The sequence below is a fragment of the Danio rerio genome, chromosome 13 (genome assembly GCF_052040795.2).
Source record: "Danio rerio strain M-AB ecotype USA chromosome 13, GRCz13ab, whole genome shotgun sequence".
In the NCBI taxonomy this organism is placed as follows: domain Eukaryota; kingdom Metazoa; phylum Chordata; class Actinopteri; order Cypriniformes; family Danionidae; genus Danio; species Danio rerio.
In genome coordinates this window covers 571,306-598,231 of record NC_141033.1, presented here as the reverse complement: position 1 = coordinate 598,231, position 26,926 = coordinate 571,306, and the positions used below count along the sequence as shown (strand labels likewise).

Sequence of the window (26,926 nt, the reverse complement as noted above, 5' to 3'; positions counted from 1 at the left end):
AAGACTTAACCAATACCTTAGTATCTAACCTACCCATACAACTAATTCTGTCCCTTACGTTAACTAAAGGTTAAACCCTAACCAATTTATTAAACCAGTTGATGAACCTAACCAGCCATTAAACCTGTCCCCAATCCTTAACCAACCATTAAACATACCCATATCATTGAACCTCTCCCTAAACCCTTAACCAAACCTTAAACCTAACCACACCATCAGACAAGTCCTTATCCTCACAAATACATAGGTCTAACCCTAACCCTACCCCTACCATTTATTAAACCTGTCCGTAACATTAAATCTACCCATACCACTAAACCAGTCCCTAACCTCCACCAACCATTAAACCCTACCCATACCCCTAAACCAGTCCCTAACCTCAACCAACCATTAAACCCTACCCATACCACTAAACCAGTCCCTAACCTCAACCAACCATTAAACCCTACCCATACCACTAAACCAGTCCCTAACCTCAACCAACCATTAAACCCTACCCATACCACTAAACCAGTCCCTAACCTCAACCAACCATTAAACCCTACCCATACCACTAAACCAGTCCCTAACCTCAACCAACCATTAAACCCTACCCATACCACTAAACCAGTCCCTAACCTCAACCAACCATTAAACCCTACCCATACCACTAAACCAGTCCCTAACCTCAACCAACCATTAAACCCTACCCATACCACTAAACCAGTCCCTAACCCCAACCAACCATTAAACCCTACCCATACCACTAAACCAGTCCCTAACCCCAACCAACCATTAAACCCTACCCATACCACTAAACCAGTCCCTAACCTCAACCAACCATTAAACCCTACCCATACCACTAAACCAGTCCCTAACCTCAACCAACCATTAAACCCTACCCATACCACTAAACCAGTCCCTAAGCTCAACCAACCATTAAACCCTACCCATACCACTAAACCAGTCCCTAACCCCAACCAACCATTAAACCCTACCCATACCACTAAACCAGTCCCTAACCTCAACCAACCATTAAACCCTACCCATACCACTAAACCAGTCCCTAACCTCAACCAACCATTAAACCCTACCCATACCACTAAACCAGTCCCTAACCTTCACCAACCATTAAACCCTACCCATACCACTAAATGTGACCCCAACCTTAAACCCACAAATACAACTAAACTAGTCCCTTACCATAACCAACAATTACACCCTACTCATACCACTTAACCTGTCCACAACCTAAACTTACCTGTATTCCACCTCAGTTGCAGAAAAACAACATCCAACATGAGTAAGGAATCAGGGTATAATCATTTTGACAGCAGCAGTAGTCAGTCAGTGTTTCATGATAAATGTGCATCACCTGGAATTGTCTGGATTTGGTGGCCAGCCATCCATTAATGGGCACCATCAGCACCATCACCAGCAGACCGGATAAAACGGACGGTCCGAGCTCGATCCAGAGGAAGGCGATGGAGAGCGCGATCTGAAGCGGACACGACCACAGCAGGTGGATGAAGTTGGTGACGTCGTTGAATCTCTGAGCGTCTGCGGACATCAGGTTCACAATCTCTCCAGCTGTCGACTCCTTCCGGGAGTCATTGGACACAACTAACGCCTGAAACACAGACGAGGAGGAGGAGAACATTAGACACAACCAACAACTGAAACAAACCCAAGGATGAGGATGAGGAGAATTCACAAACACAAGCTCAATGTCTGAACTGTCAGAGCGAATGCAGACTAGGGCTGAGGTGAAAAATCAATGGATTGTGAATTAATAAATGATTGTGCGCTGATTTTAAGATTTTCTAATTGCAATGTGGTTCTCTCTTGAATTGACTCAGAGATTAGTTTTTACCAATAGATGGTGCTGTATGCATTACAATTAGCCTAGAGCGCCGTCTGCTGTTAAAAACTAGCCTAGAGCGCTGTCTGCTGTTAAAAACTAGCCTAGAGCTCCGTCTACTGTTGTAAAATAGCCTAGAGCACCATCTGCTGTTATAAACTAACCTAGAGCACCATCTGCTGTTATAAACTAGCCTAGAGCGCCATCTGCTGTTATAAACTAACCTAGAGCACCATCTGCTGTTATAAACTAGCCTAGAGCGCCATCTGCTGTTATAAACTAACCTAGAGCACCATCTGCTGTTATAAACTAGCCTAGAGCGCCATCTGGTGTTATAAACTAACCATCTGCTGTTATAAACTAGCCTAGAGCGCCATCTGCTGTTATAAACTAACCTAGAGCACCATCTGCTGTTATAAACTAGCCTGGAGCACCATCTGCTGTTATAAACTAACCATCTGCTGTTATAAACTAGCCTAGAGCACCATCTGCTGTTATAAACTAGCCTAGAGCGCCATCTGCTGTTATAAACTAACCTAGAGCACCATCTGCTGTTATAAACTAGCCTAGAGCACCATCTGCTGTTATAAACTAACCATCTGCTGTTATAAACTAGCCTAGAGCGCCATCTGCTGTTATAAACTAACCTAGAGCACCATCTGCTGTTATAAACTAGCCTAGAGCGCCATCTGCTGTTATAAACTAACCATCTGCTGTTATAAACTAGCCTAGAGCACCATCTGCTGTTATAAACTAGCCTAGAGCACCATCTGCTGTTATAAACTAGCCTAGAGCGCCATCTGCTGTTATAAACTAACCTAGAGCACCATCTGCTGTTATAAACTAGCCTAGAGCACCATCTGCTGTTATAAACTAACCATCTGCTGTTATAAACTAGCCTAGAGCGCCATCTGCTGTTATAAACTAACCTAGAGCACCATCTGCTGTTATAAACTAGCCTAGAGCGCCATCTACTGTTATAAACTAACCACCTGCTGTTATAAACTAGCCTAGAGCGCCATCTGCTGTTATAAACTAACCTAGAGCACCATCTGCTGTTATAAACTAGCCTAGAGCTCCATCTGCTGTTATAAACTAGCCTAGAGCTCCATCTGGTGTTATAAACTAACCATCTGCTGTTATAAACTAGCCTAGAGCGCCATCTGCTGTTATAAACTAACCTAGAGCACCATCTGCTGTTATAAACTAGCCTAGAGCGCCATCTGCTGTTATAAACTAGCCTAGAGAGCCGTCTGCTGTTATAAACTAGCCTAGAGTGCCATCTGCTGTTATAAACTAGCCTAGAGCACCATCTGCTGTTATAAACTAGCCTAGAGCGCCATCTGCTGTTATAAACTAGCCTAGAGCACCATCTGCTGTTATAAACTAGCCTAGAGCGCGTCTGCTGTTATAAACCAGCCTAGAGTGCCATCTGCTGTTATAAACTAGCCTAGAGCACCATCTGCTGTTATAAACTAGCCTAGAGCGCGTCTGCTGTTATAAACCAGCCTAGAGTGCCATCTGCTGTTATAAACTAGCCTAGAGCACCATCTGCTGTTATAAACTAGCCTAGAGCGCCATCTGCTGTTATAAACCAAACTAGAGCGCCGTCTGCTGTTATAAACTAGCCTAGAGCGCCATCTGCTGTTATAAACTAGCCTAGAGCGCCATCTGCTGTTATAAACCAGCCTAGAGCGCCATCTGCTGTTATAAACTAGCCTAGAGCGCCATCTGCTGTTATAAACTAGCCTAGAGCGCCGTCTGCTGTTATAAATTAGCCTAGAGCGCCGTCTGCTTTTATAAACTAGCCTAGAGCGCCATCTGCTGTTATGAACTAGCCTAGAGCGCTGTCTGCTGTTATAAACTAGCCTAGAGCGCCGTCTGCTGTTATAAACTAGCCTTGAGCGCCATCTGCTGTTATAAACTAGCCTAGAGCGCCAACTGCTGTTATAAACTAGCCTAGAGCGCCGTCTGCTGTTATAAACTAGCCTAGAGCGCCGTCTGAAAATTGTGTATCTAAAAAACAGTCATGCAATCAAACAGCCCTAACGCAGACATCATTAAACTGGATTATAAACCGATGCTACAGTTTACCTTCTTATAGACAGCTGCCATGATAGCTGTGCGAACTTTCATTCCCAGTATGAAGCATCGCTGGAAATACTGCTGTAGAACCACCGACTGCACGAACGCCACCAGCACCAGCAGCACCGCATACAGGTAACCGGTCCACGCATAGCTGTCTTTATTCTGAGTGAAGGCGATCATTAACCTGTGACAGAACACATTATTTTCTGAGAGTACTAACAGGGTAAAACAAAGCAGATCCTGATGCATTACTCAGGAACACTTTACTTGACGGGACGTCATGAAACCTTTATGTGAATGAGACTTTATGCATGATTATAACCACTGTTATTAAGTGTCATTCACTCGAGATGTTGTTGTTTGTTATGACAACTTGACATAAACAAATAAATCACAACCTGTTTTTGTCTTTGTCATGACAACTTGACGTTATTCACTGAGAAATTGATAATTATCTTCATTTTCATAAAGGGGTGTAGGGCAACACAGTGGCTCAGTGGTCAGCACTATGGCTTCACAGCAAGAAGGTCGCTGGTTCAAGTCTCGGCTGGGTCAGTTGGTGTTTCTGTGTGGAGTTTGCATGTTCTTCCCCTGTTGGCGTGGGTTTCCTCCGGTTTCCCCCACAGTACAAACACATGCGCTATAGGGGAACTGATCAACTACACTGGCCGTAGTGTATGAGTGTGTGTGTGTGTGTGTGAATGAGTGTGTGTGAGTGTTTCCTAGTATATATATATTCTCGCTAATGGTCAGGATGATTGGTATTACCCAGATAAACCTGTGTTATTGGTTTAATCAGTTGTTATCAGTAATTCTATCAGATAATTCAATCAGAATCAAATATTCCAGAGAGCCGTGTAATAACGGCCCATTCACACGGGACATCAGCTTCAGCGCTTCCCATTCACTTTGAATGGGTGACGTCAGGCGTTGCTGAACTCCATTGTGGATCTGTCGGCGGTGCTTCAGAGGCGTTGCTCACTACAGAAGTTGGGCCAATCAGACCGCTGTATGCAAATAAACCAGCTCAGACAGTAGCCAATTGCTGACTGAATTTCATTGGCTGACGCTGCTATGACGATCGCGTCAGCCCCAACTTCAGACAAGCAATCTGTCAAGCGCTGACGCTGAAGCCCCGTGTGAATGGGGTGTTAGAGATTACAAAGCAGGAACCAATTATCTTTGTAAGCAGGAATGCTTTTTATGAAATATTAGTATTTAAATTACTTAGGGGAAGTCCCAGAGTAAAGTGAGAAAATATGATACACCGCTGTTTTGGAATATGGAAAACTGTCTTCACGCTGTTTTCATCTGTTCTTATATTGTTTCTATTTGATTTATTCGTGTCTCTTTTATTCCTGTTTATGTAAAGCACTTTGAATTGCCACTGTGTATGAAATGAGCTCTAGAAATAAACTGGCCTTGCCTTTGATTATTAAAGATGAGTCTTAAGGTTTAGACCACTTGTGACATGCAGGAGGACTTTTAACTTGTAATTATGTTGTATGAATTTAAAATGTAGCCATGTTTGGACATATTATAGTTTCTTTCTGAACACATTTACATAATACTAGAAAGAAATGTCTAATAAGGGTCAAATAATATTTAAAAAAAAGCTCTAATGTGTAATGGGGTCCAGTTACAGACAAAAATATTGATTTATCCATTCCATTTGTTTCTCAATGGGAGAGTTGAAGGGATAAAGTCCAATCCTGAACACCAGGAAAACAAACACACATGATTTCGTTGGTGTGCGTCACTGCATTTAGGTGATTCAGTGACATACGGTATAGCACAACATATATATTTTCTATATATAAGTGTTTCACTGCACTTTATCAGATCATTTACACTCTAAAAATATCCGTAAATTAGCAGTTTTCCATATTTTGTGATTGATGTTTTTATTTTCCCCCATTTATTTCTGCGTTTGACTTGCATTATGGGATCTTGATCTTTCCTCCAACAACTTTTAACCTTGAAAAGTTAAAAAAGAGACTTTTCTGAGCGTGTAATAGTGTGCAGCGCTTTATTGTCAGAGTCGATGTTGTATATTACGCTACAGAAACCTTGTAATAAACTGCAGCACATTTTCTGCTGCTTTTCACAGTCTAGTTATTATTTCTTATACATTATATTATTACTTTAAATGACTAAGATGTCAAATAAAGTCACTTTGTTAAACTGTGAAGGTCGAATTTTCAACATCAGAAGTGGAGGGAGCAAAGATCAACATCCCATAATGCAATTCACAACCGCAAAACACACAAAATACAGATATTTTTTAGTGTCATTTGATTTATTTCTCATATTTAGATGCTTATATTCATGCAGAAACTTACTTGAGTAGCTGCGGGCTTGCGAAGGACAGCAGATCCTGGAGCAGTTTAAAGAGCGCAGACTCCAGAAGCACACCTTTAAATGATTTTACTATGGTAGTAACCAGCCACGACTGAGGATAGTCTGAATCTGAGTCCTTCTGCTTCTTCTTCTTCTTCTTTTTGCTCTCTTTTTCAGTTTCTGTCTCCTAAAACACATGAACATATTACCAGCGCATCTCATTATATTCGCTTTATATTCTAGCTTTTGTGTCTAGTTCAAACATCTAGCAATTCTTAAATCAGCATTTCCTAGACAAGCATTAACTATAGTCTTGCTTTTTAGAAGTAATGAGTCAAAATTAAGTGTTTTTTTTTTAAACAATTAAAATAATCTGCTTTTATAGATCAGCTTTAAGGAAAACTCACTTCATTTTGATCTACTATTTCTGAAAACAAGACAATATTTAATACTTGTCTAGAAAAAGCTTCTTTATTTAAGATTTTTTTTAAATATTTGGACTAGAAATAAGGCAAAAACTCTTCACTATCTGATAAAAGTCTTGTGGCCTCTTCAAGTTTTAGGAACGGTAAATAACTGTTCTTCTAGTTGATGATTTGGTATCAACAGTGTCTTATATGAAAGGCAAAGTCCTCTAGATGAGGCTTATTTGAGCAGATCAACAGCTGATTCAGCATAGAAATCCACCTTTTGACACTTTTACACATCATGAACTAGCATTTTTTGCAGTTTGCTGTTTATTACACGACTACTGGCCACAAAACTAAACTATTAGCCAACTGAACATTGATCTGAGCGGATATGAATTTAACAGTTTATCTGAGAACAGCATTATTGTGTGTGTTTTCTCTCACCATGACCAGCACGTCCTGACTGACCCCTTTGGCCAGTCCGTTCTGACCCTCAGCATCTACAGTCTTGCGCTTCTTGCTTTTCTTCTTCTGTAGGTTGTTGCGGGCTTTCTTCAGCTCCTTGGCCATCACGTCCTCGAACGTCTGACAGATGAAGTGTGTGGAGTCGTTTTTGTTCAGATCCCACATGTCCTCCTGAACCAGAGGCCTTTTAAAGCCCTTCCACACCATGCTGGAGGAGCACAAACACACTCAATGACTGGGTTTCCATGCACAATAATCTGGTTCTTCCTTTTGACATGAGATGATCATTTTTACCCCATTGTCAGATTATTTTGCTTGTTTTAATGTAAAGCTCACTTCATTTTGACTCATTATTTCTGAAAACAACACTATATTTTGTGCTTGTCTACAAATGCTTCTTGATTTAAGAGTTTGTAGATATTTGCACTAGAAATTAGAGAATCTGCAGTGCATAGAATGTTAATCAGCCAATCAGAATCAAGTGTTTAACATATTCAAATGAGTAAAACAATAGACAATAAACTCCAGTGGTAACAGAAATGATCTCACCTGTTGAACCAGTTAAAGGTGATTCTGCTGAGAAACGTGGCTTTAGCCTCAGGATTCTGCACAGATTTACACTCGGTAAACTCAATGGATGCACATTTATTACATAATTAAAGGGACAGTTCACCCAAAAATGAGCATTCAGTTTTTTTTGGTCGCCCACTGAAGCTAAGCAGGGCTGCACCATGGATGGGAGACCACATGGGAAAGCTAGGTTGCTGCTGAAAGTGTTAGTGAGGCCAGCAGGGGGCGCTCAGCCTGTGGTCTGTGTGAGTCCTAACGCCCCAGTATAGTGAAGGGGACTCTATACTGCTCAGTGAGCGCCGTCTTTCAAATGAGATGTTAAACCGAGCTCCTGACTCTCTGTGCTCATTAATAAATCCTAGAATGTCCTTGGTAAAAGAGTAGGGGTTAACCCCGGCATCCTGGCTAAATCTGCCCACCAGCCTCTCTCCATCATGGCCTCCTAACCGTCCCCATATCATAAGTGGCTTCATCACTCTGTCTCCTCTCCATCAGTCAGCTGCTATGTGGTCTGGTGCAATATGGCTGCTGTCACCTCATCCAGGTGGATGCTGCACACTGCTGCTGGATGAGGAGATTCCATCCCAAAAATGTGTAAAGCGCTTTAAGTGTCCAGAGAAGAGCTATATTACTGTGAGGACTTGTTGTTATTATTATTATTATTTACTCACCCTTTACTTGTTTCAGACCTTTAAGTGTTTATTTCCTCTGTTGAACACTAAAGAAGATATTTCGAAGAATGCTAAAAACCTGTCTAGTCAATTAGTTTTGGAAGTCAATGGTTACCGGTTTCCAGCATTCTTCAAAACATCATTACAACAATATTTTAGTGTTTAACAGAGCTTCAAAAAAACTTCAAAGAAGTTCAAAGAAACTAAAAAAAATGAAAGTACTTGTGTGTCACTAACAAGTGATAAGGCAATATTAACTTATTTTAATATGAACTCATTTTAGTAAGTTAATCAGGTTTCAACTGATTTAAGTTGAGTTGACTAGAACATTTCATTTGATTTAACTAAATAAATTAAGGCAGTAAGATTTATTTTACAGGGCGAGTAAATAGAGTTGTTTTAGGTGAACTATCCCTTTTTCATGATTCATTTAACTTTTTCTACATTTTACAAATGTAAACTTTCAGATATAAAAAGGGAAAAGGAAAAAAAATTCAGTTTTCTGTACCGTTTCTGCAACTTTTTTGGCTTCAGGTGAAACGTCAGCGATGGCGGATAAAACCAGAGCAATAATCTGCAGCCCATAACTGATGTAGAAGAGGCAGAAGCGCGGCACGTCAGAGATCCCCTGCGAAACACAGACTTTTGAGTCCAGCTGCAGTTCACAGTCACATTTCATGCATTAAAAATTGGAATGGGAATTTTATTATTATTTTACTGTTTATTTACTTTTGAAGGAAAAATTATTACTTTTATATTACTATCATATTAAGTATTACTATATACTGTAATGTTTATTCACTCTATACTATATACTTGCGATTTTTATTCACTATATACTACATACTTTTAAAAAAAATTATTTATTTGAAAGTAAAACTCACTTCATTTTCACTTATTATTTCTGAAAACAAGACATTATTTTAACTTGCCTAGAAAATGTTTTTTTTTTATTTAAGAGTTTGTAGATATTTGGACTAGACTTATCCAGCAAGTTTTTACACAGCGGATGCCCTTCTAGCCGCAACCCATCTCTGGGAAACATCCACACACACATTCACACACACTTATACACTACAGACAATTTAGCCTACCCAATTCACCTGTATTGCATGTCTTTGGACTTATTTTTAACCAGTTTATTTTAATATCAGGAGAAAAATAAATGATTTAAAAGTATTTTTAGGGTTATATTGTAAGAAATATTGTTATTGCAATGCTCAACAACATCATATGGTTTCCCAGTATCGTGCTGGCCTAACACATATACAGCAGTTGCAGAATATGTGTATGTGTGTGTGTGTGCGTGTGTGTGTGTGTGTGTGTGTGTGTGTGTGTGTGTGTGTGTGTGTGCGTGTGTGTGTGTTGTACCTGACTGAGAGCTTCTCTCAGCAGCGTCTGGAACTGGAAAACAGCACACACCACCTGCAGCAGCCAGAACATGAAGAGGCTCCCGGAGTCCACACACATCAGCCGGTGCCGCATCGACTCCTGACACAACATCACCACTATCTGCGCACACACACATGCGTTGGGTTTTAATATTTTGTGGTCTCTCCTCATAGCTGTAATGCTGTTTCTACTGTACATATTGTATATTCTCTCCTCTAAACTCAACTCTCACAGCAAACAATCTGCACTTTGACATCTTCACAACCCTTCATTCTGTCTGATTCATGAGCCGTTTTACTCATGGAGACAAAACAAGTGGTTAAAATCGACTGGTATTGCTATACTTGTGGGGACATTTGCTGCTCATAATGTAATACCAGGACAATACAACTCTCTCTCTCTCACACACACACACACACACACTCACACACACTCACCCATGACACAGCAAACAGAACAGGATTGGTGTAGAGAACTGCAGGGTTTTTCTGAGCATCTTCATCGCTGGACGGACCGAAGTCTTCCCCGAGAGTCACAGCGAGCTCTGCAACTGCCGTCAGAAGCAACAGACCGGCCACAACCTGATGGAAACACACACACACACACACACACATTGTTGCGTAAATATACAATTTTAGATGACCTGTCCCTTTTAATATCAGTAGTTTCCATTGTGTTTACGGTATTTGATGCAGATCAGCAGTGGTAGTGGAGTGTGTGCTGCTGCTGCTGTTTGTGCTGTGTGTGTGTGTGTGACCTGTTTGCAGTAGTAGAGCGCTGACGCCGGAGCTTTGGCAGATTTCTGACAGAAACTCCTGAAGTGAAATGGAGAGCAGATCCAGAGGAAGGCCAGCGGCAGCCACACCAGCACCGTCCTCTCCACACACACCGGCAGATCCGGGTCCTCACGCTGCAGGAACGATGAGTTCTGACACACACACAGGTTTTGATCGATCAATCAATCAATCAATTAATCCACAGGTTTGAATAAAACGATGGAATATCTCTCTCACACGCTCTATCACACACACACACACACAGAAACATACACACACACAAACTCACAAAAAACACATATATACACACACACACACACACAAACACACACACACAAACACACACACACACACACACACACACACACACAAATATACACACATGCAAACACACAGACACACACAAGCTCACAGAAATATACATATGCACTCACACACACACAAACACTCATCCACACACAAAAAAATCACAAACACACACACAAACTCACAAACACACACACACACACACACACACACATATATATACACACATGCAAACACACACACACACACACACACACACACACACATATATACACCCATGCAAACACACACACACACACACACACACACACACTAAAATCACTGAATCACTGAAAAACAAGTATAAGTGAGTGATTTTTAAATAATCCAGATGAAAAAATAGTTATCACAGCTAAAATAAAGTCCTAAACACACAGGGCACTCTGGCTGTAATGAAGCTACATTTACAGGTAAACAGCTGACTTTAAGCTTTATACACTGTAAAGAAATGTCCATAATTAGCATTTTCTCGTATTTTATGGTTGATGTTTTTTTATTATTATTTCTGCTTCTGAACTGCATTATGGGATCTTGATCTTTCTTCAGCAGGTCATGATTTCGCACTCATTAAATAAACACTTGTATAGCTTTATTTTACATTCTTAGGGGATACAAAACACAGACGTGACAGCACAACACCTTCCTCACTGCGCTCGCTGACTAATTAATATGACTATGATAATATTATTGACTAGATTAACGCACCAATTATTTAAAAACCGTGAGTGTGCAGTGCAAACTCCATCACTGATCCTGATCTTTCCTCCAACAACTTTTAACCTTGTAAAGTCATAAAAAAAGAGACGTTTCTGATCATGTGTAACAGTCTGCAGTGCTGTATTGTGTGTGTGTTGTGTTGTATATTACACTACAAACACCTTGTAATCAACTGCAGAACATTTCCTGCTGTTTTTCACAATTTTTCTAGATGTTATTTCTGACAGAAGTCTTGTTGTGGATCTCAGTTGTGAGAGCAACACATAATAACTGGACCTCTAGTTGATGATGTGTAAAAGTGTCAGAAGCTGGATCATCTGCTGATCTGCATCAATCATCACCAATACTGCAGAAGACCTACTGGAACCAGCATGGACCAAGATTCTCACAGAGATCAGTCAAGTTTGGTGAAGGAGAAATCATGGTTTGGGGTTCATTCAGTATGGAGAGATCTGCAACATCAACAGCCTGAGGTATCAAGACATCTGTGCTGCCCATTACATGACAAACCACAGGAGAGGGACAATTCTCCAGCAGGATAGCGCTCCTGCTCATACTTCAGCCTCCACATCAAAGCTCCTGAAAGCAGAGAAGCTCAAGCTGCTCCAGGATTGGCCAGCCCAGTCACCAGACATCAACATTATTGAGCTGATGAAGGAGGAGGCGTTGAAGATGAACACACAGACTCTTGATGAAGTCTGCTGAAGGCTTTCTTCACCATTCCAGATGACTTTATTAATCAGTGGTTTGAGTCATGTCAGAGATGTATGGATGCAGTCCTCCAAGCTCATGACGGAGTCAGACACAATCTTCATTCTGTCTCCACTGCAGCAGGACTTTATATTCTATACTGGACATTATTTCTGTTCAGTGATGAGACTTTAGTCTGAGCAGAGTCAGAGCGCACTGTCCTCATCAAATCAGTCAACATCAACACATGATCAGATTTATTGAGCTCAAATCAGCAAAATCAAGAGGCCTTCACCTTTCATAGAGACACTTCTGACACCAGATCAGCAACTAGAAGTATAGCTAGTATTTACTGTTCATAACACTTGAATAGACGACAAGACTTTAGTCAGGTAGTGTACATTATATTATGTCAAATGACTAAAATGTCAATAAAAGTCACTTTGTTAAACTGTAGAGTTGAATTTTTAACATCAAACATTGACAGAGCAGAGATCAACATCCCATAATGCAATCCACCACCATAAATAAACACACTAAATACAGAAACTGTTCATTAACAGATCTTGTGTACAGTGTAACTAATAAAAACATCAATAATCTTGAGGCAATCATAATAATCTCGCAGGATCTGATCTCACAGTGTTGTGTTTGTTAAGAGAAGACCACCAGGATTATTTTCTGGCTGGGAATCAGATTGTAACTCATGACTAGATAAGGAGGTTTTGCTGTGTACAATCCTGCTTTGGTACTTTGTACTGTGGTAAATGAGGGAACTTCACTGTGTTCGTATTTAGAGGTGAGAAAGCAGGAGTTACACAGCAAAAACTGCCTCTCTTACTCAGCGTCTGTGATTTGTTTCCAGTCCAAATATCCGAAAACTCTTAAATCAGTCAGCATTTTCTAGACAAACACTATATATAGTCTTTTTTTAGAAAAGATCAGTCAAAATGAAGAGTTTTACATTAAAACAAGCTAAATAATCTGACAATGGAGGAAGAGAAATAATGTTACGTCAAAAGGAAAGTTATTATTATTCTGCTTCCCCCATTCACAGGTTAATTTGCTTGTTTTAATTAAAAGCTCACTTCATTTAGACTCATTATTTCTGTAAACAACACTATATTTTGTGCTTGTCTGGAAAATGCTGCCTGATTTAAGAGTTTGTAGATATCTGGATGAGAAACAAGTCAAAAACTCTGAGAGACAAGAGAAGTTCCAGTGAAACTCACCCAGAAGACGGAGCCGCAGTATTTGTCCAGAGCCGCGGTCATGATTCTTCCATCACACTGATCACACACTGCTGGAAACACACAGACGACACACACACACACTCACGCACTCACTCACTCACACACACACTGAGGCTGTCGGGAGTCTTCCCCAAACTGAGTTCAACCTTAACACACTCACTGAAGACAAGCAGAGATACTGCTCAGCCCTCATTACTCACTGAGTAAAGTCCACACACACACACACACACACACACACACACACACACACACACACACACACACACACACACACACACACACACACACACACACACATCATACATCATAGCTGAGAACATGTGAGGTAGGGGGAAAGAACACACACACACACACACACACACACACACACACACACACACACACACACACACACACACACACACACACACACACACACAAACTCAAAGACATACACTTAAATAGACACACACACAAACACACACACACACACACACACACACACAAACACACACAAATTTACAGACATACATACACACACACACTAAAATAGACACACACAAACACACACATACACACACACACACACACACACACAGACACACAAAATTTACAGACATACATACACACACACACACACACACTAAAATAAACACACACAAACACACACAAATACACACACACACAGACATACACAAATTTACAGACACACACACACACACTTTCACACTCACAGACATACATATAAACACACACACAAACTCACAGACATCCACAATGACATACAACTATGTGTATTACACATATACACACATGTAAGAGCAAGCACACACACACACACACACACACAAACTAACAGAAATACACATATACACACCCAAACACACACACATACAATATACACACACTAAAAACACACATCACACATGCACTTTTACTCACAGACATACATAGACACACAGAGACACACACATACATATGAACACACAAATTTACAGATATACACACACACACAAACATGCACACACACGTTTACACATGCAAGTGCAACCACACACACTCATACACATATATACAGACACACACACAAACACACACACACATACATATAAACACACACACACACATATACAAATTTACAGACATAGAAATATATACACACACGCAAACACACACACCACACACACACTTTCACACTCACTAACATACATAATAACACACAGATACACACACACACACAAACACACACATATATACACATGCGAGTGCAAGCACACACACACACAAACACACACACATACATATAAACACACACACACACACACACACAAATTTACAGACATAGAAATATATACACACACACAAACACACATCTACACACACAAATATACACATGTTAGCTCAAACACACACACATATACACACACACTTTCACGTACACACACATACATATAAACACACACAAACAGACATTAACTCACACACACAAATATATACACATGCAAGCGCATCCACACACACATATATTCACAGACATATACACACACACACACACACACACACACACACACACACAGACTTTCACACTCACAAACATACATATAAACACACAGACTCACTCACTCTCTTTCTCTCTCTCTCTCTCTCTCACACACACACACACACACACACACACACACACACACAGACTCAGTGGGACAGAGGTATTCTCTTGATCTGCTGCTCAGGGTTGGGTTTCCTGTAATTGTCTCACACACACAATCATTAAAGAGACATAAACACAGCAGCGCTACCCACGAGCAGAGGGAAACACACATGGCTAATGTTCCTACAACATCAGTACACTTATTAAGAACACAGATTTACCTAATATTACAATAACACACAGTCACGAGGACATCTTTAACCACACAACAACTATTAACAACGTGAACGTGTAATAATCAAAGCAAACAAACACACGTGCGAGACATTAGCTGAGCGTCACTCCTGCTGCACAGATTAGATTAAACGTTCCCTGAATACACACAAGAGCTGAAACAAGATTAATATCCATCATCAGCAATAAAAGGAAATCACTGCACATTAATTCTGATTCCTATAAAGAAGGTTTATAAGGTGTTGTGGACGGGATCATCTTTGGCCCAGAGCTTTACTGTTAATGATTACATCAGACATGATAAGATATACAGTGTGTGCTGCGACCCAAGGACACAACATCAGCATGACTGACAATATGAGCATTACACAGCACTTCTGCTCATGTTACTGGATAATCCCCCCTAAACCATTAGAAAGGGGATTTTATATTTAATTTCCAGTGTTCAGTGTTTATTTAGACCCACATTGGGAGGGCTAGTGGCTGTTCTTCTGGAGGTCTAACAAATAAAATAACTAATTTACATCAAAACATCATCAAAAACCATAAAACTAAATAATAATAATAATAATAATGTTACATTAAAATAAAACAACAGAAACCAAAAGCAAAAAATGACTCAATTATATATATATACTGACCGGCCACTTTATTAGGTACAGCTTACTAGTACCGGTTTGGACCCCTTTGCCTTCAGAACTGCCTTAATCCTTGGTGGCAGAGATTCAACAAGCTACTGGAAATATTCCTCAGAGATTTTGCTCCATATTGTCATGATAGCATCACACAGTTGCTGCAGATTTGTCGACTGCACATCCATGATGCCAATCTCCCGTTCCACCACATCCCAAAGCTGCTCTATTGGATTGAGCTCTGGTGACTGTGGAGGCCATTTGAGTACAGTGAACTCATCGTCATGTTCAAGAAAGCAGTCTGAGATGATTGAGCTTTATGACATGCTGCGTTATCCTGCTGGAAGTAGCCATCAGAAGATGGAGACACTGTGCTCATAAAGGGATGGACATGGTCAGCAGCAATACTCAGGTAGGCTGTGGCGTTGATGCTCAATTGGTACTAATGGACCCAAAGAAAATATCCCCCACACCATTACACCACCACCACCAGCCTGAACCGCTGATACAAGGCAGGATGATCCATGCTTTCATGTTGTTGAGGCCAAATTGTGAGCCAAATTGTGAGCCGAGCATCCGAAGGTGTCAGCAGAAATGGAGACTCATCAGAGCAGCAACGTTTCTCCAATCTTCTATTGTCCAGTTTTGGTGAGTCTGTGTGAATTGTAGCCTCAGTTTCCTGTTCTTAGCTGACAGGAGCGGCACCCGGTGTGCTCTTCTGCTGCTGTAGCCCATCCGCCTCAAGGTTGGACGTGTTGTGTGTTCAGAGATGCTCTTCTGCAGAGCTCGGTTGTAACGAGTGCTTATTTGAGTTACTGTTGCCTTTCTATCAGCTGGAACCAGTCTGGCCATTCTCCTCTGACCTCATCAACAAGGCATTTGCGCCCACAGAACTGCCGCTCACTGGATATTTCCTCTTTGTCGGAGCATTCTCTGTAAACCCTAGAGATGGTTGTGCGTGAAAATCCCAGTAGATCAGCAGTTTCTGAAATACATAGAGCAGCCCTTCTGGCAGCAACAACCATGACACGTTCAGAGTCTCTTAAATCCCCTTTCTTCCTCATTCTGATGCTCATTTTGAACTGCAGCAGATCGTCTTGACCATGTCTACATGCCTAAATGCAGTGAGTGAGTTGCTGCCATGTGATTGGCTGATTACTAATTTGTGTTAAGGAGAAGTTGGACAGGTGTACCTAATAAAGTGGCCGGTGAGTGTAAATTCACTAGTTTTTCTTTTATTACCTAAATAAATGTCTCATTTTTATTCTTGTTTAAAAAAAACGGTTTATTGCTTCAGATGTAATTGTATGTAACACAATAAATAAGACGAGCAAATTACAATCTGATTCTTTGTTGTTTACATTAGTTACTGTCAGTATTGGGAATGCAGGGGTATTTCTTTTACAGTGTGTGGATGATATTTAAAACTGACCCGCCATTTTTTTATTTACATGTTTTATTTAATAAACAACAGACAAAATGATCACATGGATGGATTCTGCTGTACTGTAAACTATCAACATATATCAAGAGAAGCAAGGCTGAATTTCACAGCTGAAAATCCCGTACACGATCAATTGAAGCAGTGCAGTTGATTTTTAATAATTTTTTAATGCAATTTCCAACAGTAACTGCATCATAAACTGTTATAAATCAGCTTCATAATGCTGTAATGCTCATAATGCTTCATAATATTCAACATACTGTACATCATCCTGAACTTTAAGAGTGTCCTTCGTGTAACACCGTACAGCACATTTAATATTCTGCAGCTGTAAGTGAGCGCTGCTCCGTGTGTCCTAGAGAGTGTTTTTGGCGATGGCGTTGAGTGCTCGTATTTTAGTCACGTCCGCCACTTTCACTGCATATTCAGGTACAGACAGAGAGCCTCCCATACACACATTACTGTTCCTACAGGACAAAACACACATGTGAATAAAGCAAATTTACTAATGTTGATCCTGCACCATCATCATCATTTAATACAGGGTAAATTCACTATATGCTTGTGTTTATAGGCCTATTGTTGTGTGCGCAATGTTATATAAAAGTATATTTATATTCTGAGGAGTTTGGAGATCACGAGTCACTGGAACTGTTATTTTGGGGGTCGCGGGCTGAAAAGTTTGGGAACCCTGCATTAACAGATATATATATATATATATGTTGTTGTTTTTTACAGTGTAGGGTTGACACTTAGTGGTTGATGTAGGTATTGCAATACAAATTCCTAACATTAGAGAAGGGGGTGGGGTTCACCTGGCAACCCTCATCCTCCTCCTATGACAATCTAGGTTTACAATGTTACAATTTCATGCATTTTCATCATATTATTAACTATTTATTTAATTAAATAGTAAATTTGATCTGGAACCACCTGAACTTCATGCTGGAGTCTTTGCTGGATCGAGCAGAACAGTGAAACTCCTGAGATCCAGAACCTTCCAGAATCCTCTGCAGGTTTCTCTCTGTGATTCCACCTCCTGACAACAACAGAGTCACACACACACACACACACACACACAGCTGTGTTACAACACCGTATATCTGTAGATCAGACATTATTGCGTGTTGCTGGATCCGGCCGAGTGTGTTTAGTTAGAAAAGAGTGAGGATGTGAAATCAAACATACCTGGCATTATCACTATTCTGCCTTTTGCCTGTGCGCAGAATGACAGAAGAGCAGATTATGGATGAGCTGGAGTGTAGATGTGAGTGTCTGCAGTGTTGTGTGTCTCTGACCTGCTCCACCAGGCGTTTGATCACCGGTAAACCCTCGAGAGCCGAGCTGTCACAGCCGCTGGTCAAAACCCTCTCGAAGCCCAGCGAGATCAGAGTTTCCAGAGCCACCAGTGGATCGTGCACCATATCGAACGCTGAAACACACACCAGCGCACGTCTGACAGAGACAGTCACCGGCTGCATATATTCAGAGAAATCATACTTTACCTCGGTGAAACGTAACCGGTAAAGGTCGACTAGCAGCTGCGGAGGAAACAAACACAACACATGCAGCAGGTGATGGAGAAATACACATCAGGCCTAAAGGACTGATAGCCCAACCCCAAATGAATGATAGCCCCACCCTAAAGAGCTGACAGTCCTGTCCTAAAAGACTGAGAACACCACCATAAAGGACTGATAGTCACGCCCTAAAGGACTGATAGCACCGCCCTAAATAACTGATAGCTCCGCCCTTAAAGGACTGAAAGCCCTGCCCTAAAGGACTGATAGCTCCACCCTAAAGGACTGATAGCTCCGCCCTAAATAACTGATAGCTCCGCCCTTAAAGGACTGAAAGCCCTGCCCTAAAGGACTGATAGCTCCACCCTAAAGGACTGATAGCTCCGCCCTAAATAACTGATAGCTCCGCCCTTAAAGGACTGAAAGCCCTGCCCTAAAGGACTGATAGCTCTGCCCTTAAAGGACTGATAGCTCCGCCCTAAAGAACTGATAGCTCTGCCCTCAAAGGACTGATAGGTCTGCCCTAAATAACTGATAGCTCCGCCCTTAAAGGACTGATAGCTCCGCCGTAAAGAACTGATAGCTCTGCCCTTAAAGGACTGAAAGCCCTGCCCTAAAGGACTGATAGCTCCACCCTAAAGGACTGATAGCTCCGCCCTAAATAACTGATAGCTCCGCCCTTAAAGGACTGAAAGCCCTGCCCTAAAGGACTGATAGCTCCACCCTAAAGGACTGATAGCTCCGCCCTAAATAACTGATAGCTCCGCCCTTAAAGGACTGAAAGCCCTGCCCTAAAGGACTGATAGCTCTGCCCTTAAAGGACTGATAGCTCCGCCCTAAAGAACTGATAGCTCTGCCCTCAAAGGACTGATAGCTCTGCCCTAAATAACTGATAGCTCCGCCCTTAAAGGACTGATAGCTCCGCCGTAAAGAACTGATAGCTCCGCCCTCAAAGGATTGATAGCTCCGCCCTAAAGGACTGACAGCTCCTCCCTTAAAGAACTGATAGCATTGCTCTACAGAAACGATAGCTGCACCCTAAAGGACTGATAGCTCCGCCCTAAATAACTGATAGCTCCGCCCTTAAAGGACTGAAAGCTCTGCCCTAAAGGACTGATAGCTCCGCCCTAAAAGACTGATAGCTCCGCCCTTAAAGGACTGATAGCGCCGCCCTAAAGGACTGATAGCTCCACCCTAAAAGACTGATAGCTCCACCCTAAAAGACTGATAACTCCACCCTAAAGGCCTGATAGCGCCACCCTAAAGGACTGATAGCTCCGCCCTCAAAGGACTGACAGCCCTGCCCTAAAGGCCAGAAAGCACTGCCCTAAAGGACTGATAGCTCCACCCTCAAAGGACTGATAGCGCCGCCCTAAAGGACTGATAGCTCCGCCCTCAAAGGACTGATAGCTCTGCCCTAAAGGACTGATAGCGCCGCCCTAAAGGACTGATAGCTCCACCCTAAAAGACTGATAGCTCCACCCTAAAGGACTGATAGCTCCACCCTGAAAGACTAATAGCTCCACCCTAAAGGACTGACAGCTCCGCCTTAAAAGACTGATAGCTCCACCCTAAAGGACTGACAGCTCCGCCTTAAAAGACTGATAGCTCCGCCCTAAAGGACTGATAGCTATGCCCTAAAGGATTGATAGCTCCACACTAAAGCACAAAAAAAGCCCCAACCTAAAGAACAGATAGCTCCGCCCTTAAAGGACTGAAAGCCCTGCCCTAAAGGACTGATAGCTCCACCCTAAAAGACTGATAGCTCCTCCCTTAAAGAACTGATAGCACTGCTCTACAGAAACAATAGCTCCACCCTAAAGGACTGATAGCTCCGCCCTAAACTGATAGCTTTGATTTTTATTTTTTATTTTTTTTACTTAATTTTATAATTTCAGTCAATTAATTAATCAAATTCTTTAATTTTCCAGAAAAACATGAGTAAAAGCCTGTATGTTTCACCCAGCAGCTTTAATTGTTAATTAATTTATGTATTAATGAATTAAAAAGCCAGTAATTTTCCAGAGAAGTCTGCATGTGTGAAAGGGGCTTCTGTCAAACTGTGGAGCGGCAGAGATGAACGGTAATAATGATGATGATGATGATGATGAGTGTGTTGCTTTACCCAGCAGCTCCATGCAGATTTGTGTGTGTACGCGTCCGTCCTCGGTGAGCGCGCCAAACACCAGCCCGTCCGCCTGCTGACTCTTCATCTGCTGGATCTCCCTCTTCATCACCTCCACCTCCCACTCAGAGTACAGGAAATCCCCCCCACGCGGACGGATCATGACGAACACCGGGATCTCCACGTTCTCCTTCACCACCTGCAGCAGACCTGAAACACACACATGCACACACACACACACACATGCAAATAATAGGCCCAGCATGTCAGGGAGTTAGTGTGTGTGTGTGTGCTCACATATGTAAGTGTGTGCATGTGTGTGAGTGTGTATTTAATTGTGAGCATGTTTGTATGTGTAAGCATGTGTGTGTACACGTGTGTGGGAGCGTGAGTGTGTTGGTGCATGTGTCTATGCATGTGTAAGTGTGTGCATATGCATGTGTGTGAGGGTGTGTATGCATGCATGAGTGTGTGTTTGTGTATGTGTGTGTGTGAGCTGACCTGTGCTTGGCGTCGTTCCTCCCTCCAGCAGATTACTGCACAACTCAATTCGAGCAGCACCTGAACACACACACACACACACAACATCTGCACACAACACTTACAAAACAATCAACACACACGTACTAAAAGTGCAAAGATCTGCACTCTCAATCTGATTACACACTGCTGTTTCCATTGACTGCATAATAGGTGTGTGTGTGTGTGTGTGTGTGTGTGTGTGTGTGTGTGTGTGTGTGTGACTGTACCTCCCCTTTCTGCATTTATGGCAGACTCAACTGAGTCCACACACACCTCCATCAGGAGCCCGTCTGACATCTGAAACACACACACACACACACACACACACACACACACACACACACACACACACACACACACACACACACACACACACACACATAATATTTTTAATTCATTCTCCTTCAGCTTATTCATCAGGGGACACCACAGCGGAATGAACCGCCAACTATCCCGGCATACGTTTTACACAGTGGATGCCCTTCCAGCTGCAATCCAGTACTGGGAAACACCCATACGGCCAATTTAGTTCATCAACTCCCCTATAGGTGTCGCCGTGGGTTTCCTCCGGGTGCTCCGGTTTCCCCCACAGTCCAAACACATGCGCTATAGAATTGGGTAGGCTAAATTTTCCGTAGTAGTGTATGTGTGTGAATGAATGTGTATGGGTGTTTCCCAGTGATGAGTTGCAGGTGGAAGGGCATCTGCTCCGTAAAACATATGTTAAATAAGTTGGCGGTTCATTCCGCTGTGGCGGCCCCTGATGAATAAAGGGAAAGCCGAAAAGAAAATGAATGAATGAATTCCCCTATAGCGCATGTGTTTGGACTGTGGGGGAAACCGGAGCACACGGAGGAAACCCATGCCAACACGGGGAGAACATGCAAACTCCACACAGAATATAGTCATTTATAGTAAAATACCACAGTGTTTTCAGTAAAATACTTGAATGAATCTGTTGTGGTGATTCTAATTGCTATAATAACTAACTTACAGTAATATAAACAAATGAGCCAGTGCTGTAGCTTACACCACAGCACAGCTTAGTGTAGTAAACAACTAAAGTATACACTACAGTATTCATTGTCAGTTAACTAGTTCATACTACAGGTGTACATACTATAATATGTACAGTATATAAGATGTCATTATACTATGGTGGTTCATTAACACTACAGTATTTACTATAGATTACTATAGTATTACTGATGTGGGCACAGGAGTTTGGCAAAGTGTCCTAAAAAGCGAGCTCGCGGTGCCAGTAACTACTCCGGCTCCTGCAATGTCAGCTTTATTACGCTTTTATTAATGACTTTTATTATAACAGTGTCTGTGTAACTACATAGATTTCTGTTTTCTCTCGTGTTTTTACCTCTGCTGAGAGTCCAGCGCCGGAAGCTGATCACTCTGACACTCTCGCGATATTTACACGCATGCACAAGCGTTTCACTCTGGGACTCTCGCGAGATTCAGTGGAGACGAGACTTGAGCGCATATACTGGACTGGAGTGTGTTCTTTCGTTACTGTACAGAAGTGTGTGTACTGTACACTACAGAGTGTGTTTACTGTGACCTCCAAAACATTTGACGAATATCGGAGAATTTTCGTGAGTGTGGAAAAAGGACTGTTTATTGCCAGAAGTAATAGTTCCCTACTGGAAAAAACAGCTTAAACCAGCCTAGGCTGGTTGGCTGGTTTTAGCTGGTCGACCAGGCTGGTTTTAGAGGTGTTTTGGCCATTTCCAGACTGGTTTCCAGCCATGACCAGCTAAAACCAGCTTGACCAGCCTAGCCTGGCTGGGAACCCAGCCAAAACCAGCTATGTCCAACTTAAACCAGGCTGGTCAATCTGGTTTTAGCTGGTCATTTTCCAGCCTGACCAGCTAAGACCAGGCTGGAAATGGCTGGAAACCAGCCTGGAAATGGCCAAAACACCTTTAAAACCAGCCTGGTCGACCAGCTAAAACCAGCCAACCGGCCTAGGCAGGTTTAAGCTGGATTTTTCAGTAGAGTTATTTAAAAAAATCCACATTCATTCACTTTCCTTCGGCTTACCGGTAGTTGCTTATTCATCAGGGGTCGCCACAGAGGAATGAACTGCCAAATATGTTTTACACAGCAGATAACCTTCCAGCTGCAACCAAGTACTGGGAAACACCCATACACACTCATTCTCACACACACACACTCTCATACACTAGTTGATCAGTTCCCCTATAGCGCATGTGTTTGGACTGTGGGGGAAACCGGAGCACACGGAGGAAACCCATGCCAACACGGGGAGAACATGCAAACTCCACACAGAATATAGTCATTTATAGTAAAATACCACAGTGTTTTCAGTAAAATACTTGAATGAATCTGTTGTGGTGATTCTAATTGCTATAATAACTAACTTACAGTAATATAAACAAATGAGCCAGTGCTGTAGCTTACACCACAGCACAGCTTAGTGTAGTAAACAACTAAAGTATACACTACAGTATTCATTGTCAGTTAACTAGTTCATACTACAGGTGTACATACTATAATATGTACAGTATATAAGATGTCATTATACTATGGTGGTTCATTAACACTACAGTATTTACTATAGATTACTATAGTATTACTGATGTGGGCACAGGAGTTTGGCAAAGTGTCCTAAAAAGCGAGCTCGCGGTGCCAGTAACTACTCCGGCTCCTGCAATGTCAGCTTTGTTACGCTTTTATTAATGACTTTTATTATAACAGTGTCTGTGTAACTACATAGATTTCTGTTTTCTCTCGTGTTTTTACCTCTGCTGAGAGTCCAGCGCCGGAAGCTGATCACTCTGACACTCTCGCGATATTTACACGCATGCACAAGCGTTTCACTCTGGGACTCTCGCGAGATTCAGTGGAGACGAGACTTGAGCGCATATACTGGACTGGAGTGTGTTCTTTCGTTACTGTACAGAAGTGTGTGTACTGTACACTACAGAGTGTGTTTACTGTGACCTCCAAAACATTTGACGAATATCGGAGAATTTTCGTGAGTGTGGAAAAAGGACTGTTTATTGCCAGAAGTAATAGTTCCCTACTGGAAAAAACAGCTTAAACCAGCCTAGGCTGGTTGGCTGGTTTTAGCTGGTCGACCAGGCTGGTTTTAGAGGTGTTTTGGCCATTTCCAGACTGGTTTCCAGCCATGACCAGCTAAAACCAGCTTGACCAGCCTAGCCTGGCTGGGAACCCAGCCAAAACCAGCTATGTCCAACTTAAACCAGGCTGGTCAATCTGGTTTTAGCTGGTCATTTTCCAGCCTGACCAGCTAAGACCAGGCTGGAAATGGCTGGAAACCAGCCTGGAAATGGCCAAAACACCTTTAAAACCAGCCTGGTCGACCAGCTAAAACCAGCCAACCGGCCTAGGCAGGTTTAAGCTGGATTTTTCAGTAGAGTTATTTAAAAAAATCCACATTCATTCACTTTCCTTCGGCTTACCGGTAGTTGCTTATTCATCAGGGGTCGCCACAGAGGAATGAACTGCCAAATATGTTTTACACAGCAGATAACCTTCCAGCTGCAACCAAGTACTGGGAAACACCCATACACACTCATTCTCACACACACACACTCTCATACACTAGTTGATCAGTTCCCCTATAGCGCATGTGTTTGGACTGTGGGGGAAACCGGAGCACCCGGAGGAAACCCACGCCAACACTGGGGAGAACATGCAAACTCCACACAGAAACACCAACTGACCCAGCCGAGACTCAAACCAGAGACCTTCTTGCTGTGAGGCCACAGTGCTAACCACTGAGCCACTGTGCCGTCCCCAAAATGACCCAATACTGTAGTATATATATATATATATATATATATTTTTTTTTACAACTATAGGGTTAATTATACTACAACACACCACAGTTTACTGTAGTAAACACATAAAGTGTATTGATCAGTTCACTATAGTTATTACTACAGCATGCTGCAGCATTCAATAACAAAGAGTTGTTTGCATTTGCTTGAATATACAGTAGCCTCGCTATAATTCACAATACTATAGTGTGGCTCAAGAACAGTATAGTATTTACCATGGTATTTGTCGTGGGTATCATCACAGTGTAAATTATGTGTGTGATTTACACTTGTTCATGTGCTTTGTACGATTACCCACATGGCAAAATATCTCTGGCCCAGTTCTGGCCCACACATCCAGCTTTTGCTTGGCCCACATGCCGCAGTGAATTACGGTAGGGGTTCTCAAAGTGGGGGTCGGGACCCCTCGAGGGGTCGCAGGACAATGAAGGGGGGTTGCCTGGTGATTTAAAAAAATCTATTTATTATTATTAAATCATATAGGAATGACCATATTTTATCCATAACCTACAGAAAAAATACAGTTGTTTATAATTACTATATAGTTACTTTAGTAGCTTATAGTTACTAGTTCTATTGGATTGCGACCCCAGTGGTAATTACATTATATTAAAGACACAGCAATAGCGTCAGATGCTGCAGATTGATTTTATAACACCAGGTTAAAGTTTCTGGCCCATTTACCTCACTGACATTAAACAAAGAATATCCCTGGGTGTATTGGTGTGTGACATTGCATGCAAGGTTTCTGTATTCATAACCAAGATATTGGGGGTCGCGAGTCACTGGCATCGTCATATTGGGAGTTGCAGGCTGAAAAGTTTGGGAACCCCTGAATTACAGTACATGACTGGACCAAGTCTGACTTCCAGACAAGAGTAATAACCCATAACTGAGCCTGAACTGGGCCAGATATGTTGGTGGGTCACAACTGCAATGAAACTGATAAACCCATGAATCATTGCGATTTAGGCATGCTATGGAGGTGCTTTTTTTCAAAAGAACCTGATTGGTAGAATTTAAAAATAGTAAAAATGTATTTTAAATGTGAGTCAACTTACATGACCCACATATCAATTATTAACATCTGGGCCAAATACTACAATTTACATCCATCCCAAGTATTGTGTGCTTTTTTAAAGACGGTCCCACCTCTGCCAAACCAGGGCCATGTTTGGTCCACATGCTGTATGCCAGTGCCGGATGAATGCCTGCTGTGCCAGATTTATGCCAAATCTGGGCCAGAATTCTTTGCTACCTGGGTATAGGCTAATTAATTTATCAAATGAAACACACACTCTTTCTTTTTTATTCTTAAATCTTTAATATATATATATATATATATATATATATATATATATATATATATATATATATATATATATATATATATATATATACACACACACACACACATCAGAGTCAC

At 41.7% G+C, this 26,926-nt stretch overlaps 3 protein-coding genes across 7 annotated transcripts in view; all 3 read right to left on the bottom strand.

Annotated features, from left to right (window-relative positions):
- The window catches only part of abcc2 (ATP binding cassette subfamily C member 2), a 33,697-nt gene extending 20,003 nt beyond the window's left edge, over window positions 1–13,694 (bottom strand). For 2 of the 3 annotated variants that reach the window (XR_015505023.1, XM_087277691.1), the window contains exons 1-10: window positions 13,537–13,694; window positions 10,534–10,704; window positions 10,214–10,357; window positions 9,756–9,896; window positions 8,893–9,012; window positions 7,693–7,748; window positions 7,123–7,351; window positions 6,271–6,455; window positions 3,935–4,112; window positions 1,355–1,609 (exon numbers count right to left, since the gene is read on the bottom strand). Coding sequence is in view for 2 of the 3 variants with exons in the window: in XM_087277691.1 (XP_087133817.1) it covers window positions 1,355–1,609; window positions 3,935–4,112; window positions 6,271–6,455; window positions 7,123–7,351; window positions 7,693–7,748; window positions 8,893–9,012; window positions 9,756–9,896; window positions 10,214–10,357; window positions 10,534–10,704; window positions 13,537–13,578 (1,521 nt within the window). In the remaining variant the exon portion in view is untranslated. 3 annotated transcript variants of the gene reach the window in all.
- Window positions 1–26,926, bottom strand: part of nrxn1b (neurexin 1b) — a gene marked incomplete at its 5' end in the record, with an annotated part of 604,334 nt that overhangs the window by 125,709 nt on the left and 451,699 nt on the right.
- On the bottom strand, window positions 17,486–24,473 carry cutc (cutC copper transporter homolog (E. coli)). 3 transcript variants are annotated; one of them, NM_001006046.1, is given in 9 exon segments: window positions 17,486–17,958; window positions 18,425–18,530; window positions 18,680–18,707; window positions 18,790–18,923; window positions 18,997–19,032; window positions 21,137–21,346; window positions 21,638–21,697; window positions 21,886–21,955; window positions 24,437–24,473. In NM_001006046.1, coding segments are annotated over 8 exon segments (756 nt in total). In that variant the 5' UTR covers window positions 24,437–24,473; the 3' UTR covers window positions 17,486–17,846.

Excerpts from the sequence above, each read along its gene's own strand:
- cutc (XM_087277826.1), bottom strand. The coding sequence starts at position 21,955 with ATGTCAGACGGGCTCCTGATGGAGGTGTGTGTGGACTCAGTTGAGTCT. Across the intron at positions 21,698-21,885 it reads CATAAATGCAGAAAGGGGAG|GTGCTGCTCGAATTGAGTTG; the intron begins GTACAGTCACAC and ends GTGTGTGTTCAG. Across the intron at positions 17,959-18,424 it reads GACTCCAGCATGAAGTTCAG|GAACAGTAATGTGTGTATGG; the intron begins GTGGTTCCAGAT and ends TTTGTCCTGTAG.